Genomic DNA, 23,431 nt, shown 5'->3' with positions numbered 1-23,431 from the left:
ACATAATATACGTTGAAGCTTTATAAAAATGATTTCACTTTTAACAACAGAGTTACAGCATATCGCACGAAAAATCGTAGTTACATGATTCTCTCGTTTCTAACTTTCCTTTTAAAATTTGCATCTGATAATAAAATACACACGATATATTGAGTACATCGGTAAGAGAAATAACAGGACTGCTGATAATCCCAGGATATCTCAATACTTATCGAAACTAATGTAAAATACGGAACACGCATTATCTAGAACCGAGAATCAGGATTATTTTCTATCGTCGAGACGTTGTTCTATGTCTATCGAGTTCCGTAACTAAAATTCCTACATAATCATATCACTTCTATTCTCAGAGGACAATTTCGTTTTACCTAACGCGTGAACCGTATTCGTAAACGAGCTGGATTTACATTTCACGTTCGAAGGTCCCAGATTCTCATCAAATAACGTATTCCAATACAGTTCCAGTTTTCTGTGTTAAACTCTGTTAAACCGTGTTAAACCGTGTTTCGTCAACGGCGAAAAGACAGAATCTCGAAAAATGGATTACGCGGCCGCCTTAATCAGACGCGAAACGACGTTAATTTTAGAAAGGTGCGGCCAAACAAACTGAGAACCGGTGTGTTGCATGGCGGTGTATACCCTGTTTGATCAGTCATTGGCTGCAACATAGGCGCCACTGGCCGCCTGTACATCCACTGTTATCACGGGTAAACATACATACCGCTTGGCTCTAAACCCTCTCGTCGTGGTTCCTATCGCACGGTCTCGCCTCGCGGCTGTTCAATTAAACGCACCCACACGTGTACACAGACGCTCAACGTGCTCGTACACACGGAGGAAATTCTCCTTGCAAGGTGACCGACTGATTTTCCTGGTAATATCGAGTGTCCGAACGAGCTAGCCTCTTTCGTAAGAACGGAAAATTTCTCGTGTGCCTCGCTTGCGTTTTCGTGGGCTGCTACGATTATGCATACGCCGGCTCACGAAAGTATTCCGATGCTTATCGTAGACAATTTTTATGTTCACTTTATTGTACATGTATATTACAAACGATTTGCATTGTTAAATTATCAGCAAAATATCAGCGTTGTATTTTACCCGTTAAACGTTAGAACAAGTACTGCGAATATTTCTTATATTTTTACACGTTGAGCGCAGTTCGTACATTTTTGCATCTTTAGATTTCCTATAAATGCATAAAATTTGTAGGCAAGGAGAAGGTGTACGTAGAGGTTACAGGATATTTATTACGAACATGTAGTTAGTAGAAAATTGCTGTATAAATAGGAATAGTTATATTAAGCGCGTAACGAGAGTTAAATACGGCTTTATTCTATCTTTGACGTTTATTAATGGATCATTGTCTGTTTAAATATTTTTGTCATCTCTGCGAATAAGCTTGTACTAAATACGTTGTAGTTTCTATATATTTTCAGACCTGTTTCAAGCTTTACCAATGCAATAAAATGTTTCGTGTAACACACGTAGCTATATCCATAAAAATGTCTACAAGTGTTAAAATACTTTCGCCAGCCTCTGTACGTTTTAACAAATTTCTTTTGTTTTCTACCTATTTTTAAGTTGCTTTTTCTTGGTTGCTTTTCTTTTTCGAGATAGTTATGTACGTAGTTTTTTTTTTTTAAAGATGAAGCGCAGGTTTATGGATACGCATATATTTCAGAAAGAAATTGAAGATTTGGAAGTTAAATGCGTAGAAGGTAGCGTAGATGGAGCTTTGGTGAAGTTTGTTTGAAGATAAATGGAATTTCCGGGATTTGTTGTTCTTTATCTTGATCCCTCGGTATTTATCGTGGATTTATTTTTGAATTTCGCAGCTTCAACTTGTTGCATGCGAACTGCGTGAAATGTCGAGCGCGGACTGTGTGAATCGTGAAGCACAGAAAATATTGTACGGTGCGCGTAATATACGAAACAGACAAACCGCAGGAACATTTTTCTAACGTAGAGGTCCTGTTTAAAATTACAAGAATTCGTGACGGTAGATTACAAATTGAGTAGAATCATAAATAAAAGTCTCGCCCCAGACACCATCTTATCATATCGAACTGTGAATAATAGAACGTCAATTTTTAAGAAGGTCGCGTGATATATCGAAAAGCTCACCTCTTCGCCTCGTCTTATCATATCGAGTCTACGGTAAACGAATTTAACAAAATTTTCGCAACAGTAGATCGAGAAATCTAATGGCAGACGATATCCTGTCGCATCGAGCTTTTACCTACAATTTTACATTAGTCCTATACCAAGAAGCTTAATCCATGGCGCCATCTTATCGTATCGAGCCTAAAGCAAGGGAGTGGCAATTTTGATCAAAATTTCGTGCCAGTAAACCAAGAAGATTAACTCGAGGCGTCATTTGATAATTTTGTATCTAAAACAGAGGAACCTCAGTTTTAGTCAAAATTGAATTTCAACGTATCAAAAATAACACATTCCGGTGCCACCTTATTATATCGAGCTCAAGGAGGTATTCCCACTTTGAAGACGTCTTTTTTAGACAGTTTTTAAGAATACAAAATTATTATAATCACAAGTATGCTTGATTACGTCTCAAGAAGATACACTATAATTTTTATGGTACGATCATACTGTTACAGAAGATCAAAAGTTGCATGGGGTTAGAGCCAGGATTATCTCTGTCGTGTTGACTACTGATGACGCCATGTTGGCGTCACGTGCAATTTGTTTTCAAATGCCCTTGGAAATTCATTTGAACGTCGTTAGAAAAAGAAACAAAATCCAAAAGAAGCCTTAGCGTCGATTACTGGATGGAAGTGGCCTTCCATTGTGACGGAATTTGTTTTTTTTTTTAACGACGTTCAAATACACGTCGTTAACAATTTGCACGTGACTCCAACATGGCGTCATCAATAGTCAACGCGAGGAGATAATCCTGGCTCTAACCTCATTCAACTTTTGTTTTGTTTTAAGTTTTCGCGATAATCGACAGATATCATGATTTTGGTTTTTCGAGAAACTATCGTGTCATGAGTTGCGCCAGCGCTACTGCAGTTCTTTTGTTCAGGGCTAACCTGAAACTTGAAAGTTAACGAGCTCGCGATAGCGCATGAAACGTTCGCACAGCTTTTGATACAGCCTGTATAGAAGCGCACGGGCGGCAAACAGGCACGTAGATCGAAAGGCAAACAATCAGAAGTTTACTGTCGGTGGCCGGCTTTCTCGTGCGCTACGCGTGTCGTTAAGTATGCGACACGTATGGTATACCTACACCGAGGCGCACGGTCGTAGAAAGGCCGTTTGAAGGACAAGGGTCATGTCTGACGCCGATATATATACGCGACACGGCCACTGCCTTTACTGCTGCTTACCTTTACCGTGCAATCGCTGACATGTGCGTGCGCCTTTCTTCGTTTCTGCCACACTCCTGCTCCAACTGCATATCACAGCGAAATGGTTCCACGAAATCTTTACACGAATATTAACCTTCGTAAAAGCTATCATAGGTGATAATTCAACCCGGTAAATATTTAATTAATAATACAGATGATAGTGTTGACAATATATATCGATCGTAAAATCCAAGTCATCTCGAACATTAGAAATACCATATACGTAATAGCCATATAGCGGCTACAAAAAGTACCACGTTATTGTATTCATTGTAGTATTTACATACTAATTGATTACGTTCAGTTGTGTTAGATTTCGTGCCATTTAATGATACTTTCGTGTGACTATAAAAATTTAACGCCCTTACAGTGAAACATAGAACTTGATAAATGATAGAACACGCTTCATTAGAGAATAAATATATTTCTGTAGACACTGTAATAACAAAAATACTTTTACGTATAACTCGGGAACTAAGGCCAAGGTTATGCGTATAGAGAAAAATGAATCAGACCTTAACAACGTATTTTCAAGCTCGTGAAGATCGATAAGATGTCACCTGTTTTAAATAATCACCACCCGATGTTATTAAAATAGAGAACCGGAAAGATCTCTATCGTGTAATTATCATCGGAAACTGGATTTTTCCGAATACAGGCTGCGATACCTCTGGAGAAATGGCGCAGCTGAGACAAGTTCGTGACTCTTTTTTAAAAATCAGGGCGAGGAAAATTTAGCTTGTCGCCTGCGGTTCCACGGAGAATTTCGAGCGGAAAAAGATGCCTCGCGTATATTTACGATACGCGTTATCGCGCGAAGCAACAAGCACCACTATTAATAACAATTATATATCAGCAGGCCGGTACGCTATTTTCTTCGCATTCCCGCGATTCTTTCGTTCTCGATAGAGGCGCGTGTGCCGACTACGATCCGCGATCGCACGCACCGTGTGCATCGTGCGTGCGTACACGCGCGCGTGTATCACCAGCGCACCTACATACGTAACGTAGTTAGCCGGCTTGGCCGTGCCAAGGTTGGGAACCTTATCTAAGCTCAGGGTGTTTGACCCAACTGGGAAAACACATTAGCATTCGACGTCTTGCACTCGTCGTCACACGGTTGCACGCCCGATGCGCGCGATGCTTCATTCACGATCGGCCTCTGCTCTGGAATTACGAGAAAGTACGCAACTTCTCTTTTCTTTTTTTCTTTCTTTCTTTCTTTCTTCCTTACTGCGACTGCGTTTCGTAATAGGCGTGGTAAGGATAAAGTACTATGTATGGAGAGTTTACGATAAGTGTACAGTTGCTCGTGGAAATGTTCATGAGCTCATGAACGTTTTACGGAACACTTATAGTTCGTGAACACTTACAAACACGTTTCACGGATAGGTATGTTACGTGTATTGTACGAAATATTTTGCAATGTCGTTGGCACTAGAACGAAACTCGGTTATCGTAATTTTATTAATGAAAATCTGAAGTAAATTGGGGAAAATATATAGAAATTGTAGGATGTTTATTACAAGCGTGTATTTCGAAGAGATCGAAAAAATATTGAAGCAGTCAGTATGTTTGAAAATTTATTGCGATTATCTCGATCTCGGTTGCAGATCTTTTCGATAACAATTGAAGATACTTCGCGATAGCTAAATTCTAATACACCGCGTAACGAACTTTTTCGTATAGATTTATCTGTATATATCAAGTTTAATATTTTGTGATTGGAAATACGATAAAAATAAGCAAGATACGATTTGTTTCTTTCTTTTTTCAAAATTTTGCCTCGTCATCGGTTAAGAATCATTGGCCTGGCATCTGACGAGTATCGTCCACTTGCACTGTCGTTTTAACTTGAAACTTTTGATACGATTAGAGACGTATTTTGGCATTTCATTCTACTAAACCCGGCGTTGGAATTATTCATTAACGAGCGACGTTATCGATTATCGGCGTCTCTGGAATCAATTTGACGATCTTGACGAAGTCTTGATTGATTTTTTATATCAATTATCCGAGTTCGAACTTCCGTACAAACATTAATGTACAAATTTGTATAAATAATTGTACCAATGTTCTACGAGTATTTTCCTCGTTTTACAAACTAATTTACCTGTTCAATCGCTTTCGAAACTATCGTATATACTTGAGTTAAGTTTTCGCTACCTACAGTACCTACGCATCTCTTTCGATTAAAAATTACACGCAAAATATATCAATGTAGAAAGTAAATGGGGAAATTTTACGAATTTGAAAGTTGCGAATTGAAGAGGCTACAAATCAATTTATTTTTTCAAACGTTAGATATTTTGGTAGATAGTAAAGTGGTAATCTAATAGATACGATTACTATGATAGATTACGGAATATGGCGTTTCATGGCACGGATTCGTAGATTTATCGCCAAGGCTGTTTCTGTAGGTCGTGAGAATTTCGAAATATTCCACGATAAAACTCGATGATGCATTATCTGAGGCGGCAGCGGTTAGCCATATCGGCTGGAAGCATCATCTCGAAATCTGTGATTTCACGATTAGGGAAACGATGTGGACACAGTCTGACCGATACGGATAACCATTAATCCCGGAAAGCTTGAGAAACCAGAATCATAAAACCTCTGTTTGTAATCCGCCGATTAAGCTCCAGACAATTTTCATAGATAAGAATGAACATTTTACGTCTGAGTTCAATTTTGCTTCTTTTCGTAACAGCAAACTGATTAAATTTCAATCACCAGTATCATAATATATGAGATACGTGGAATCTGTAACGTTTAATTTCTTCAACAGATTAGTAACAAATTTGTATTCTTCTATAAAGAAGGATACATATAGATGTAAAAAAGGAAGGTCTATATCAGTAAAAACACTAAATGTTTAGCAATAAATCTGTTACATGTAACTCATAATTCTGCACTGAATTTATGTAACATATCAATTCGTATTACCATACATATACAAACCACAAGAAATGACAAAATCAAGCAAAACAACGATTTTCTAACGAACATTAAAACCATCGATATACACGGTATACAATGTGTACTATTATATACATTATTTATTATTCATGTAATATTACGATTAGAGCGATATGATGGAAACAGATAAGTATACGTAATCGTGTTTTTATCCCAATAAATAATAAATTGAATTTTCTTCACAGCGCCTTGGTTTCGGTGTTTCGAACGTGACAGCTGCGCTAACGTTCGAACGGACCGAGTAACATGAAATAATACACGCGCTATTCGAATATCAAAGATCACAATTAATGTATAGCAGATTGTCGATCGTTCGAACAGGCCAATAAAACGGGTTTGAGAATCTGCCAAATTCTAGTCATCGAATTTTCCGCTGGTAATAGAAAGAATCCACGTCGGCCGTATCGATAAGTAATCAGGTTCAATTTATCGGATGGTTTTCGTCGACTTCTGGCAAAGATTTCTGCCTGGCCGCGAACTAATTTCGATGCCGCCACGTGCTGCTTCCTCTCTCGGCCTTCTCCCTTTTCTTCTTTGTCGTGCGCAGAATTTATTAGCAGTCGTTATTTACCCCCTACGAATCTTCCGCTGGTACCTACGGCAATGATTTACAGCCGGCCGTTTCTGCGAATTGCCACGCGAAACGTGCTTTTTATACCATTTCAATTTATTCCCGCGTCGCGACACCCTCGAATCGGAGCTTTCCGACCAGAAGAGGCTCGGCTATTGAAAATAGTCGCGTCGGGCGCGGATCACACGCACTTAATTGCGCTAAAAGCCATCCGTCATCCGGGCCGTTTCCCTCTTTTCTTCGCTTCGCGGAAAGACCCGCGTCCCTTCGTCGATATACAAAGTATGTTTCGTTCGCTCCCTTCTTATTTCGGAGAGAAAATGGCAAATGGATAATGCGGACAAGCGCGAATTAAAGGCGAGTTATAGCCCCCGGGTCTCACTATACAAGAAGGATACGTTTTATTTGGCGAATGAAGAAAAATATGAAAACGAAGAAAAAAGGACAGAAAGGAATAATATAGTTTAAAGATACGTACTAAAGAATTTGAAATATAGTCTAGCAGGAAATAAATTTTATTTCGTTTCAAGCGCCTCCTTCGTTCTTCCATAAAAAAGGTCCTGGCTAAACAAATTATAACGAATTCTAAATGTGAGGATGTTTGCTGCATCTGAAATAGTCTTCAGATGTGGCGAAAGGCAGAATCTACTGCGCTAATTGCCATTCATGCACAGTAGCTAGGAAAATTATTTTTACGTACTCTTATTTTTCAATGGAGCGCTTTTTTTTAAATTAAATTCTATTATTTATATCCACCTTTCATTTTCATGGTATTAAATTAAAGTACGTACTACATGGTATTAAAGTACGTACTACCGAATGATGCGAAACTTAGTATATGTGCTTGGACTTCGTTAACTAGCATATAAATGCTGTAATAAACAGAATGGTATGCAAAACTACATATCCACATAAGCAGAATTCATGTACACGACATTACGGTTTCATGGCCTCGCGAAGTACTAAATACACTAGCCTCCTTTCCCGTTGTCTTTTGCCAGACAATTCGCAACGCGTGATTCATAATCAATCGCCTAGGTGATTCGAAGCCCCCCTCAAATGGGTGCAGAAAATTTTTCTAACGGTTCAGAAAACCGTGGACAATCGCAAATCCACGAGGATCGACTCTTCCGTTGCATACCAATTGCCATGTATGTGCGGTAGCGATACAGCCAGGTGTTCTCACAAGAATGTGTGCAGAAATATGTTCCAAGACACGGAACAGTATCGTACAAATTACCTAAGGCATGGACACACAAGGTGTGGTCACTGAGCTGATTTTGAATGACTCAGATATGAATGAGTTAGATATTAAAATATAAGATTAGATTTAGATGTTCATTGAGGGGGTTCTATTCATAAAGGAGCGTCGGATAAATAATAAAATAATATTAATTAAGACGATTCAGTTAAATGATCGCGTGATGGTTACTATTTTACTCGCATGAAATACAATTTTAACCATTCAAGTATTCTTTATTGATATCATATTCCTTGAATATATTAATCCAATAATTATTGTTAATTCTGCGTTATTGAACTTTAATTGCCACCATTAAATTTTGGAAAGTCATCTTGGTCGATACACGTAGTTGATTTTTTGAAGCTTTTGTATCATTATAATACCGTACTATATGTATATAACGTAACTAAAAAATTTATGTAATTCATACATAGCTTCACATTTCAACTTCTTATTACGAACACACACGTAAATACGTGCATTAACATTCAACAATTCATAAACATCCTATTTACTTATATCGGCTGCTTTAGTAGTAACTTTCACTGTTTTCATTCTTGTTCTTTCGTAAAATAATACCTGTAATTCCTCCTTTTACGAAAGACGCGATATTATTAAAATAATAGATACTTCGTAAATATGGACCTTTCCTAAAGAGAGACCACAAATTCCGAAAAACGAACGAAAAAGAATTTGCATGGAAGAAAGAAAATTCGGCTACAGTTGGCGGTTTAACGAACAGGGTTGAAGAAAGGCGGTCCTCTTTTAAACGGAAGACGGTCCTTCGAGTAAAATCGCTAGACGTATAATCTGGTTGGAAGACGTGAAATAATACAGCGTGAGTACACAAACGAGGACAGTTAACTGCAAGCTGCAACGAATTCCACAATTACTCTTTTATCGTGATCTTCAGAGTACCGACCAGAATTGCTTTATTACAGGGCTCAATTTGCTTTCAATTTTCCAGAGTCGCTCGCCGCATAAAAGACGCATGTGAATGTTCAATAGTATGTATCCGTTGCACGAGCTCATTAGCCTGTAATTTGTCAGGCTCTGTTGACAACCACACGCGAATTACAAAAAGAAAAAGGAAAATTGAAATTGATTATTTCGATATGAAATACGCGCGATATTTGTCCAGGTCTATAATGATATTTCCCATAATTGATAAACTTAAACGTAATAGTTCGAAGTTTAAGTGTAAATAGCAATATTGAAAAGTTTGATAGTAAATTAGTTACATTCGGAACACTGCAACGAGGAAGTTATCGGGACTTGTGATTTTGCTGATGATCAATATTTCTGAGCTAAATATAGAGTTGAATAATACATGCAACGATAGAAATATCATCGCGATTATATTATGTATTGGTATTTAATAGTTCAGTCACGTAGCAGGATTTATTAACGTTTGTACGTGTGTAATTTGAAATTATTTTTCAATTATTTTCTTTTAATTCTCTGATTAATTTATTTTTTACTCTTCAAATTCTTTAATGTAATTTGTTTCTTAAGTAATTCGATAACATCGAAACCTATGCAATTTGATAATTACAAATAAATAGTATCAATTAAATATAATATAAATAATACAGTTTAAGGAATGTTATCGAGTGTGTTCAAGAATTTTTAGAAAATTTTGTGGAAATTTATTTTATAGAATATCCTAATAAAATTATTTTATTGGGATACTCGTTTAAAGATATGATAAGAAGATAATATTTGTTGTAGTGGGAAAACAGAACCATGTAATAATATTCTATTGATATTTACACGATATCGTGATATTATAATACAGCTTATCGTATATTACGGAACAGTTTTATCACGTGCAATTAGCATATTGCATATCAAGGACAATTGGCCCATTCAGACATCAGAGTGTTTCGCCTCCGTGAATTAATTAAACTTGTGTAGTTTGCATACCACGCGAGATGGCGGAACACAATTCGAAAATGAAACGTTTCGTGCCAGAATTTTATGAATAATAAAATTTCCCAAATAATGTGAATGCTTATTAAATTATCTATTTAATCGAACAATGGACTACATACAAGAAATATTTGCAACGTTAGTTTTATTCGAAAGCAATTTATATGCAATGAAGGTATAATATTGTTAATGAGATTTCTTTCGATAAAAGCTTAAGCACGAAATGATATTCAAAATCATGTATTTTTAAAAACTTCTAAGATAAGAAGCTACGGTAAACAAAACTGTATTTTCAATTTCGATGAAACATCGATTTTCAAAGAGCGATAAATCTGCATCGATATTGCCATACGAGCGTACGTAGAAAGAAAACGAAGTAATAAAAGCTTTGAAGAAACACGAGTAACGTTCAATGAGAATGGCCTTAAGGTTGGAGACACGTGCGTCCGTTCTTAGACGAAGCGCCATGGTTGAATGGCGCGAGTCACGGGTTTGTCGAAAACGGTTAAAAGCTGGCTGTGGACGATCATAGATAGACACGAAAATTCGTGGTTCGCCACAACGACGACCACAACGACGTCGACGACGACCACGACCACGAAGGCGACGGCGGCGGCGACCGACGACGCGACAAGCGTCCTTGCTCCAACCACTCGTGCTACTACCGATGACGTAATCGTCGCGATACCCCGCAATCTTGGCGCCGCGGTAAACTCGTAATATCTATTTTTATCTGGTGGAAGCAGGGGCTCCGCCCCGTCTCTTCACTCCTCGCACTCACAGCCACACTAGGACGTAGTCTTCGACACACCCGTGTTCCACCGCCTCTCTTCTTCCTATTCCTGACTCTTAACCTCTAAATTCAGCCTCCGCGCGGAATGACCAGTCTCTGACCAACTCGTCATACTCGGCTACCATCCTTCTTGTTATCTTCACTTCGCCTTTCTTCGCTTCTTTCGCTCCTCTTATCGTCTGACATGCCTCTTGTCAGTCTTGTCGCAAACGCTCTGGTAAATTAAGTTCGTCCCGTGACGACAAGATCATTCGATTCGATCAAAATTATGCAGCGACAATTAAACGCGAATTACCTACTGTCAAGAAGTCCACGATAAGTTCGCGGATCCGTTGAAAGATGGCGTAAACACGTTCCTGATCGGGAACGGGTTAGGGTAGGTTCGGACGCCAACGTCGTCGCGGCGACACGTTAATTATAGCAAAAAGTTACGATCGATTTATTGGTCAGGCCGTTCGTCCTCCGCCGGTCTTTTGCATATTTAAAAGCGTTTTCGATGTTCCTTTTTAAGAACGTCTGATAAAATGGCGCCAATCAGCTCCACCTGTAGTACATCGTTTTATCTGGGTGCCAGTATTCGATGTCCCCATGAATGTCGACCGGTATCATTAATCATCGGTTAAAACGAAGCAAATAAACACGATTTGGTCAATTTTTGCGATAGCTAAATCGGATATCACCGAACGATAGATGAGCTCTTTACGACGTCTTTTATCTGGATTATTGAAAATAACGTAGAAACTGACTAAGTAAATATTTTTTCGTTGAAAACGGCTTTTAAGTCACGTGAAATAAAAATTCGATTTTTCTATATATTTAGAGACTTTTCGCTACTAGATCTGTTAATATTAAATGCAAAGTATTGAAAGCAATTTTCTTCCTATATATTTAACACGGCATCTACTTCGCATACTTATATACATGGTTATTGACGGCGATGATGAAGACTTAAAAATATTATGGGGATCAAATTTTTTTATGTGTATAACACCGTGTCTCTCGGGTAAAACTTTTGAAATTTATTTATTGTCGCTGAGATTTTCATCTAGAGTTTCTTTAATCTGGTATTTAGAACGAGATTTTCTATATTTAGGGCAGCCCAACAGGATGCTTATTTCGATATCAAAGCAAAGAATCTGGAAATCAAAAAGAGGTCATAATTTTGATTTTAGGAATAAATTTAAATATCTTTGTATCTATATTTAAAATGAAGTATAATTTATGTTTGTGAAAAGATTTTGACGATTTTGAAGTTGACAAGTTGAAAGTTCTATGGCCGTATCCTATCCCATAAATATATGTAACTCCTGGCTTTCTGCGTCGTAGCAGATTCTTTCTCCTTTCTCCGTCTACTCTCTTGTCTACTCTCGAATCTGGCGCCATCGTCCCCACAACGGTCGGCGAGACGCGTGGGACTTTCCGGCGACAAGTCCTTTATGATACCGCTCGTACGCCCGCAGCCTCTCACCGAGCGAACACTTTTACCAAGAAAGAAAGACTCCTCGTTAATGACAGATCTCATCTCGTTTCGAGGCATGCCCGTATCGCAATTCGTGGAAGTTCTTCATAAAAACGGTAGATTAAATTCTTTGATGCCCACGCTATCGAGAACTTTCAATTAACAAACTTACAGTCGTTGGATACAAGTTCCTTTTGGTTCGTAAAGATGAATTAACAAGAGAAATGATCGTTATTAAAATTGATTCTTTATGGCAATATATACTTACCATGAAAATACACTTGATTTGCATGTCATGCCGTTAACATTGTTTTTATGTATTTTATGTATGTTTTGCAATTAATATAAGTTTACATTGGAATAAGATATAGTGGTATAAAGGATGATTATTATGGTCCTTCAATTTATGATTTCTTAAGTTTAATTGGTACATCCTTATAAACAGGATAAGGTTGAAAGTCGAGCATTAAGTTATCTGTGTTTTATATGGTAGTTACTAGAAATCATAGTGATGATCAGATCATGGTAGTAATTATATGTAATTCATAATAATTCTTCTTATCTGTTACAGGTGAAACAGGACAAAAGGAATGGTGTACATTAGCATATTGGGAATTGGGTGGTAGAGTGGGTCGCCTCTACCCTGTAGAACCTTCAACAGTAAATGTGTTTGATTCCCTCCATGATGGCGATGGCCTTTGCTTAGCAACATTGGCTGAAAATCATGTTGCACCGCCTGCGGTCCAAAGAACAAGAAGCAAAATTGGTCTTGGTAAATTCCTTTTATTTTATTAGTAGTACATTACTGCAAAAACATAGAGATATATGCTAGTTAAAGAGAAGATCTTACGGGAAATAAAGAATCTGAATTATTTATTTGCAGGTTTAATGCTTAGTCAAGAAGAAGATGGTGTGTGGGCGTACAACAGATCTGAGAGCCCAATCTTTGTGAATTCACCTACTCTGGATGACCCGGAGTCGAGAACACTACTTGTCTATCGTGTACCTCCAGGCTTTTGTTTGAATATTTTCGACCGTAATAAAATTCTACAGCTTCCATATAGCAGCAGTACCACAAGAACGAGCAATCAGGCTTCAGGCTTTGCCTCTGGTCCTGTTGATATCAACTCCGTCCGCATCAGCTTCGCCAAAGGCTGGGGACCCAAGTACTCAAGACAGGAAGTCACCTCTTGTCCATGTTGGCTCGAAGTACTCCTAGCACCATGCAGGTGATCCCTACAACTCATTACGAAGGTATACAGTCTCGTCCGTTCGCGCCTCTTCTTCCTCCTCGTCGTCCTTCAAGAGGACCGATCTGTGAAACTGACGCAGCAACGACGAAGCTCCGTCCCAAAGGCTGCCAACGGATACTCATACGATGTGGATCGCCGCCAGCAGTCTTACCAAAGTACGCCGCCATACATCCAGGAACAGCGTCGTTTTATTAAAACAGGGAAAAACGAGAATCATTTGACAAGAACGTTTTATATTCTTGTGCCTACGAACGGAGCATACACAGTTTATACGTGGTACTCGATTATCATTAATTTTGTAACTCGACTATATTGTATCGCAATATTCTTCTTGATCGGTCAATGATACTGTTGTACTTTCTTGATAATGTTAAATGAGATTTTATAAAAAGTGAGGCGGTGGTTTTCCGCTAGGTCTAGTCAGTGGTAGTTAACGTTTTTAGGCTTGACGTTAATATGCCTTGCATTAAGAATAACATAATATAAACAATATTAACTAAAGTCAGGGAAAGTGCGAGAGTAAAATTGACGTGTCAATACAGTCGTTTTTCATGGTATTGATCATAAGTTTTAATGTTTGTACTGTCTGGCCATGTCCTCGTTTATGATTAATCATTGTACTGCAAGGAAGCAGAACCTTGGGCTTCCGATAAGGTCTAGTCAATGGTGTTTGAGAGTAAGAAAAGCTCGTTGATCGCATGGATTTTAAAATCTATTTAAATTATCAAGAAACGAGAACACTGCCAACAGAATCAAAGGAAGTACTTAGCGTTTTATGTTACCTTCAAAAAGACTTTTACTTTAATAATGAAACTAATATTATTTGTAGTATAAATTTCCTGCTTTTAGATTGAATTTAATCGAATACGAGAAAAGGTTTGTTGGTTCAAAAAATAATAAGAATTCACTCGATTTGAAGATATCTTTGTTGGTTCATTGATTATTTAATTCAATGACAGAAGTCCCTAACCGATCAATAGCGAAATTAAACACGTAACTTTTGTAAGAAGGTCACAAAACTTTTCTCAATATATTTCCTTATTTTTATATATTATAAGATGGTATTTCAGCGCTGAATTGTATAATCTTGTAATGAAGTTTCATCGATATTCAAATGTCGTGTACCACGAGTACTGTAGTTGTCTCCGATCGTCGTTCGGTGCTGTACATACATATATGTACATACACTGTGCCTTCTCAGCTTCCTTTGTGGTGCAATGCACGAGTGATAGAACGAATGTGTGTGTGTATGCGTGCGTGTATCTAAGGAAAGCGAAAGAAAATGAGAGAACTCCGCGTGCCAGCTACGTTTCGCACCAAAATGCCCAAGAGCTTCATACTGCAGTAATACGATACTGTGATAAAAGTTCGAACCAGGTCTCTTTTTTCCTTCCTTTTTTTTTTTCGGACGCGTTTATGAAGCACCAACGATAAACTAAAAAAGCAATCAATGCGTTAAAATGTGTATATATACGCAAAGAGAGACAAAACGCATGCTTAATAAACAATAGTCCATAAACTCGAATCTAGAGGAAATGTTAAATTTATATAAAGAAGTACCGTTTTCTCGTTTAATTTTGTACAGTCTTAAGAGTAAACAAAACTAGTGTAAGTGAGTGGAGTTTTACAAATTTTATCGTGAAAAAGTCTTCATTAAGATCCGCCTCCAAATCCGAATGCGTATAGGGCGTGAAAGAAGAGAACTCATGTATGCAGGTTGAGCGGTTTGCGCATAACAAAAGTCGAAAATACATGACTGTAAGAGAAGGAAGAGTGTGTAGAACGATGATGATATGTATGTGCATACGATTTAATATGTACCACCAGTCATACGTATTCATTCATACGCATACGTAACACAAGCATCTATAAAACACAATCGACTGATCGTTTCTTCTTTTCTTTTTTTTCGAGCCGTTAGTTACTTTCTTTTTCGTACAGCCGTTTTTATCGGTATAAAAGCGTACACATACATATGGATCGTGATCTATTGAGATACGATCTTGTGTGACACGCCGAACAATAATATTGTGATGCGTATATTGTCGCTTAAATGTTATATATTAATATGTATACGTATGTATACAGAAATGTTTATAGGTAGCTAGCTATATCTATTGCAACGGAGTGATTCTCTGGCCTGTATGTGATGTTAGAAAATTGGCACTCTTAAGAATACATAATAACCGTAGTGTCGTTCTTCGAAGTACCGTTAAACAAAGAAAATGTTAATCTCTTCGGAAGAAACTTTTGTAAACGACCATAACCATGAGAATGTGTTCTTGATACGCCATGCGTATAATCATATCGCGTACAGGCCTAAGAATCGTCATGATGAAAATTGTAACGGCAAGAAGGAAATTTTTTGTCGAAAAGTCGTCCATCTCGGACAGGTACGTTGCTTTTTATAGTCTTTTTTTGTCGCGGTTCTAACTTGCTGTTATAGTCGAGGTTGGCTCATCGCTGGAATTGAACCAAACGCGTGCGGTCAGTCTGAAAGCGATTGTTCGAAATGATCTTCACGTAAACATGGAACGCAATAACGGTGGTCCATATAATTTGTATAAATATTTTATTTTCTTTCGTAAAGATTCGATTAAAAATAAGTTTACTTATTTTGTGAATTATATAACCTCATTTTGCAAGTCAGAAAATAAGTATTCTACGTTGACAATCCTTTGCAAATTTTTTTTGTTATAAACAGACGACGAACGATTTGGTCGTTCCTACTCGTTGATTATAATACCAAGACACAGTCGTTCCCACAGCATTACGCCAGAAAAGGATGTATAGTTAACGGTGTACTTAACGATATTTTGTAATTGAACGTATGCAAGTTGAAATTTTGCTAGACTCGGTCATAATCGTAGTCTTGTTAAAATTAGGCGACGATTGTTAAAGAAAAGATATACATCTTAACGGGCGAAATATTTATTCGTAATCTTCTCAGAATAAATAAAACGATTAGTTTGTATATAAAAAAAAAAAGGAACACAAAATGTAACATCCTTTGATACCTACATCTTGCTTTATTGAACGAAAAATCGATCGATCGTTCGTTAAAAATAATTTCATTTTCACGTCGTTCATTTAACACTTATTACTAATTATAATATATGTATATTGTAAAAGTTGTTTATTATAAATTATTATAAATTTATTATAAATTAACGTCTTGAATAAGACAAAAGGTATTGTATTGTCGATAAAAGACCAGTTAAGCCGCGTTTAAACCTATTTCTCGGATCAATTCATATAGCAGCATGGATAATATTCAAGTACATATATACTTGCGAACGTAATAACGGTGTGAGCGACCTCTGGAGCGAATGAAGTTTGGAATATTTTGACAGATTCGTATGGTACGTTACGACGCCTTAAGTAACACCATGAGCAATATTTGTTCCATTCGTTCTATCGTTCTGTTTCTGTCATATTACGTTCGTTCTGTTCTGTTCTGTTCTTTCTATATTTAACATCTCTTTCGTATCCATTTTCGTGGAACCAGTTGGTTATATATTTACGCGATAAACATAATGCAGTTAGTGTCAGTGTTTTGAAAATTGTGTTTGGTCATCTATCATCGGTAGAACTCGACGAATGGCGTTCAGCTAATTTCGTAAGTATTCTTATGAAATTTTGAGGGCACACAACATGTCTTATGTTATTTTTTGGTTTAATGTGCAAATTTTATTATTTTCACGGCACTCATTTTCATATCAACTATACCATTGGTTAATTCTTCTTAGCTTAAAAATGTTGATCACTTCGTCTAGATATTTGCAAATAATTTGAATATATTTCATGTAATTGATATACTTCTGGTAAAAATATTGAAAATATTGGCCAACAGAGACAGCTTATATATACCTATCATAAATACGTTTTATTTACTATACAGTTTTATATTTATGGAAGAAAATGACGAAATTAATTGCTTGATTTTCTTTTCTTTCGAAATATTTAAGATAATTAACGACGCTACCTGCTGCAATTTTTTATCGATTTGTTTCTACATACAATTTTTCTTTTTTCTCACGGTAAAAACTAACTTATAAGAAAAAATTTCGTTCACAATTTATCAAACACTCGTAATTCTAATTTTATTAAATTCCTTTTGCAAATCATAGGTGTTTAATTTACTTCGAAACTTTCTTATAAAATAACCTTCAAATAAAACAAGAGCGTCGTTGTGATACGTATCAAGATCGAAATATCTGTCATTCAAAAGCTCCAGTTTACTATTTTCGAATTCTGTGCAAAATGTGTCAAGTTCCTCATAGCTTTGTAGTGAACGTAAAGCAATATACGGATCTAATGGAAACATTTACGAATATTTAATCAACAAGTGAGACAACGTATTTTGATGTGAACCATGTAAAACTATATTTCAGCATTAACTGCCATGCTACTTGTATTCGACCACTTTGTTTCCTATTTTAAGGAAATCGAAATTTTTGAAACAAGTTTTTGATATTTCAATTAGATAGTCAGTGCATTGAAATATTCAAAAATTTACTCGTAATGCCGCAGTAATTAAAAAGAAAACGGAGAAATACTTTACAAGGTAGTTGCAAGTACAATTATAGTTATATATATAGCATGTAACGCTTCTCGAAGATATACCTGCAGAGTGGGCCAAAAGTCGTGGTGCATCGGAAAAATAGGATGAACGAAATTGAGAAAAGAAGGGGAAATAAATCGGAAGCGTAGATTTTTCAAAATAAACTTTCGTTTCATAGAGTACTGTAATTTCAAAATTCCGCTTTCAGACCATTATACATACATTGTATATCGTTTGGTAATGAATTTTAGATCGAAGGCTACCATAAAATAGTAATTTTTAAGTTTCACTCCGAAGCTTTTGTATTTTGATTTAAAAATTATTTTAAAGAGGCAAACCATAATTTGTAATATTTTTTAATCGACACTCTAAATTATTAGCTTTTCCATACTCTTAAATTTCTTTTAACCGGTTTTATCTTAAAACTATATTACAAATTATTAGATAATCAAATTTTTTTTAATAATATGGTTTTTAACGTAATTTGATCAACACCGTAATTTATCGTTAATGCTATATTTATCGTCTTTAAATAATTTCTCTAATACTTTTTCTGAAGCAAGAACGAAGGTAGTTTAATATATTATCCAAGACAAAAGTTCTTATCGCGTCCGAATACATTTAACAATCAACGATTAAGGAATAAAATAAATGTCGAACAACTATTACACAAAGAGAATATTTTCTCCGGAATAAGAAGATTATCCTGTTCTTTGCTGCACCAGGATTTTCAAATATATTCTCTGTACTCGAAGAGGTGGAAGTTGTTGATTTCTCCGCAGGAATTGTCTGTGAAACATAGTGCCTTTCTAGCCACTTAGAGCGAGAGACGATTAACAATGTAGCACGCATAGTGCAAACGATCATTATTAAAAGCACCTTACGCTTTGTCGACGATATTGCAAGATCTAATGATAAACATTGAATGTCGCTGTTCACTCTTTGCTTCGCGAATAATTTTCACGCAAGGCAAAGTACTTGTTCTTTGTCTTCCTGCTTATGGTTTAAAAATTGTAAAATCGCGCCAAGGATCGAGCAAAGCGAATGTGTTCGAAAAAAGGGAATCATATTAGATAAATTTAAAGTACGATCATCTGATAGAATTTTGTCGAGATTTACGGGCAATCAGCTCTGATACAATTTTCTCAAGACTCAAAGAACTTTGATAATGATACTTTTTGAATAACAATTAAACCAGAGGTTTTTAAACCACACTGTTCAAAATGATTGAAAAGTACATGATTCTAACAAATAACATTCAATTCCTTAAAACTTATTTCAATAAACTTGAATGAAGAATATATAAGATGGAACTATATATGTATACATATTCTGAATGTATATGGTGTAGCAAATGACATTATATACATACATATATCGAAGAGACTAATGCATTGAATATTTGATATAACTTTTCGACTTGTGTATAGCGTATTTAGTTTAGGTGTGCAGTGTGTATATAGCATTATTTCTATAGCTATTGAGATTGCATAAAAATTGTTCATATAACGAGCAAATGTGGAAGATAAAAGATATCATCGACACTTGAAATCTTGATAAACATGGTAAAGTTAATAAAGATATTCGATAAATTATTGTTCAAACATGCACTTCATATGCATCTTAAAATACTTAATAAATTAGCGATAATATATAATTATAAATATAGAGATGTATATCTACAAAAGACACGTGCATCGATGGTGAAATTTTTATACCTAGCAATTTCAATAAAAGACTCGGAAATTACTTCATCGAATCAAAAGAAATTCGATATCTCACGAATGAGAAAACTTTCGAAAATTTTGTCGCTTTTTCAATAGACGAAGAATTAATAGCATGTATGACATAACACGTAACACTTTCTCTAAACTTTTTAAAAATAATGTAACTTTTTAATCCTCTTGAATAGTGTGCACACGCGTAAATTATACTTACCGCACGTAGTACTAACAATAAAATTTCAAATGGACTTTGTGCTCTTTCCTTTCTTGAAAAAGCCGATCCTACGATAATTCTAGTGCCTTACACGAGAAGTGTTTCATTTTGGAAAAAGAGAAAGCTGCGTAACGACACTACCGTTGCAACGATAACGCAAAATTTCTATTCGAATGGTGAAACTAAAATTATCTTCACTCGCCAGTTTAAAATTAACACATTCTGAGAAAAATATCTCCCGAGCTGGTCTGTTGCGTAAAGAATATATAGCTTGTCGATCGAATAAAATAGAATAGAAATAGCCTGACTTAATAAATTTTCAGGTTTTACAAAATTGACTTTCCATTAGCAATACAATAGCACGATTCTAGTCAATATACAATAGTTTTGAGAATATGCACATCCCGTTTATCAGTGTTAAAACTTCTGTGGGAGAAAAAAAACTATCAGTAAAGCTATTACACGTGTAACCAACTAATTTGTATTTCATTTATATTTAAGCGAAATAACGAGTCGAACCGATTTTGTGGAAGTTGGTATATTTGCAAAGGTTACAGGAAAATAATGAATTATGTATTCTGCTCGAAAATCTGCTGATTTTTATTTCGATTGAAAAATTTGGGAAAAAGCGAGACGAGAAACTCCGAAAAGTGTGCTTAAATGTTCGAATCTGACTGTCGTGTAATCGTTTATTGCATTAATACTAATTTAATTACATTAATAATACGCGTTAATTATGCATAGAATCAAATAATACAAGAATTAACGCAATGGGAAAACTGGTAACGTAAATGGAAAAATTGGTCGAAACAGGGATCGAGATACGTCGCAAATTATTATACGAAATCGATAATATTTTTATCAACATTTTAATAATAATTTTTAAAGGTACAGAATAAAGAGAATTCCTTAATGATTTTTCGGATTATTTAATTTTCCATTTGCCAACAGAGACGTTTTAGTGCTTATGAATGGGAGTGTACATACAACTAATTACGTACTATGTATTTAATACGTAAATTTAACACATACTTAGAACGTTTGTATATAAGCGGACGCCCAAAAATGCTTCATAAGATCGTATTTTCTAACGTTGCGAGCAAAGGCATTATAGGTTGTGAAGACAAATTAAAATATTTATTCAGGCTATATTCGCGCTTTTTGGATGAACAATGGCGAACGATTATGTTGGCACAGTGTGGTTAAAAGTTATGGAAATTATTATTTAATGATGAAAATATCTGTACAATTATTATGAATGAAAGAATAAAAGAAAAATATGCGAATTGAAAGGTGATAGGTTTCCATTCTAATGTTTTCAAAAATTTCTGTGCTTACGAGAAATACGACCCTTCTTAAATTAGTTTTAGTCAAACAATGCGTAAAAATTAAGAATGAAAAATTATTTCTTAAGCGAGCTTTAGAACGAATACGAACGTGAATTTGATAAGAAAGAAAAGAGATTTTGCAAATAATTTTGCTTCGCTTTATCAAACATTTTTTGCTTCATGAATCTCATTGCGACAATTATATTCTAATTAAGATAAGTTGTATCATAAATGATGTAAATAAAAAAAAAACAACAACAGTAGGTCCAAATAATTGACTAACAGTTAATTTAAAAAAGAAGAACCTTGAATGGTGAATATTTTAATTCACGAATTAAATAGTTCGAACCGAGATTATTCAAAAGTATTTGAATACAGAATTTGCAATTTTTATAACACGAAATCTCAAGGTTTTTACTGGATCAATCGTTTCGTAGTGCTCCAATGTAAAAAGCATGATGTATATATGTATTTGTTGTCAGTGTAAAAAAAAAGTATTTAACAAATTGTTAAAGATAACGTAAAATGTTATTTAAAATAATACTGCAAACTCATCGATATAGGCAAATGATATAGGTGCGTTACATTTTTAATGGCAATATAATTAACATTATTTTCAATGAATCTCTTGAAATCTGTAATTTAATGAGAAGAAAACTCACACCAAGTTTTTCATTTAGATGAACGTGGATCGAGGGTAATAAGTTAGAAAATGTTGTACATTCGATTCTATCTGCGAAATAAAATTTATATAAATAACAGGTTTAATTAACGTCGTTGCAACTTTTATCATTTTCATCGCATAGTTTCTCGGTATAATTGTTCATTCTTAAGTAAACGATTTTTTATTAAACAATTGTACGATGCCGTAATTGTTTCATATTAGTTATTTTTCAAACTATATCGTTCCCGAAACCTTTTGATGGAATTGAAAATACACGGTATAACAAAATGTTTTTAATACACTGAAATTTTAAGTCACGAAACTGCGAACATTTTACAACTTTCCCTTGATCGATAAAAGGAATCATTAAAATGATATATATATATATTGTATATACAGCAAACGCGTCTTCAACATTTATACAGCGATCCAATGTAAATGTATATAAAAGTGCTCTACAATATGCTGTAGTATATAAAAAAGTGATTTCCTATAAAAATAATCGTGGTAGAAATAAATATTTTTTAAGTATCAGCGAGCTGTTGAATTAACCGAACTAACAGGAAACTCAATAGAAAAATACGTTTACTGGATAAAAATTTGTTTTATCGTATTTCTTATTATTGTTAATAAAACGAATAATAATGAATATTGATAAAATTACGCAAGACCTCAAACTATGAAGACAAATTATTTATATGATCTTAAAATTAAAATTAAAATTTTCCATCTTTTGAACATTATAGAGAAGAAAATTTAATCTACTTATAAGAAATCACTTCTTTTTACCACTTATACCACTTATTTTGGAATATACCGTATGTAGACGTACGATTGCGCCAATAACGATACTAGCAATGTTATTATTACTATTATTATGATTATTAATAATGGTACAATAATACCGAATATGAATAAAAGGGTTTGTAACGAGAATTATAACTAGTAGGTGTAATAAAGAGTAATAGAAATATTGACTAAGAGCGGCATTGTAAAGAAGAACAATGGTATTATCAGTCATCTCTTTGAGAGCTCGTAATACTATTTTCAATATAACTGTATTCAATAATAATAGGCAGAGTAACGATACTTATGGCGATGATTATGTATACAGAACTGCAACAGAGTTCTCGCCTTTCATTTTTACGAAAGAAAGAAATATATGAAGCTGCAAATTTTTACGTGACTTTGTTACTTAATTTACCTTTCGGCTACCACGCAACGATATTTCTTCCATTTTTATCAGGTCATCGTGACGGATGAAAAGAAAGAAAAAAAAAACAACTTTTGACATTTATCTCAAATTCATTGAAAATAAAAAATTCATTCGTGATAG

The 23,431-nt window shown here is 35.3% G+C and overlaps 1 protein-coding gene across 1 annotated transcript in view; it reads left to right on the top strand.

The window, feature by feature from the left end:
• LOC126867699 (uncharacterized) overlaps nt 1-23,274 on the top strand; it is a 115,104-nt gene extending 91,830 nt beyond the window's left edge. Inside the window, exons 4-5 of the mRNA XM_050622510.1 lie at nt 12,920-13,120; nt 13,232-23,274. Of these exons, the coding sequence (XP_050478467.1) occupies nt 12,920-13,120; nt 13,232-13,581 (551 nt within the window). The 3' untranslated portion in view covers nt 13,582-23,274. The remainder of the gene's footprint in view (nt 1-12,919; nt 13,121-13,231) is intronic.
• Nucleotides 23,275-23,431: the final 157 nt, after the last annotated feature.

The sequence above is a fragment of the Bombus huntii genome, chromosome 7 (assembly GCF_024542735.1).
Source record: "Bombus huntii isolate Logan2020A chromosome 7, iyBomHunt1.1, whole genome shotgun sequence".
NCBI classification, from domain to species: domain Eukaryota; kingdom Metazoa; phylum Arthropoda; class Insecta; order Hymenoptera; family Apidae; genus Bombus; species Bombus huntii.
This window is presented reverse-complemented; position numbering and strand designations above follow the sequence as displayed.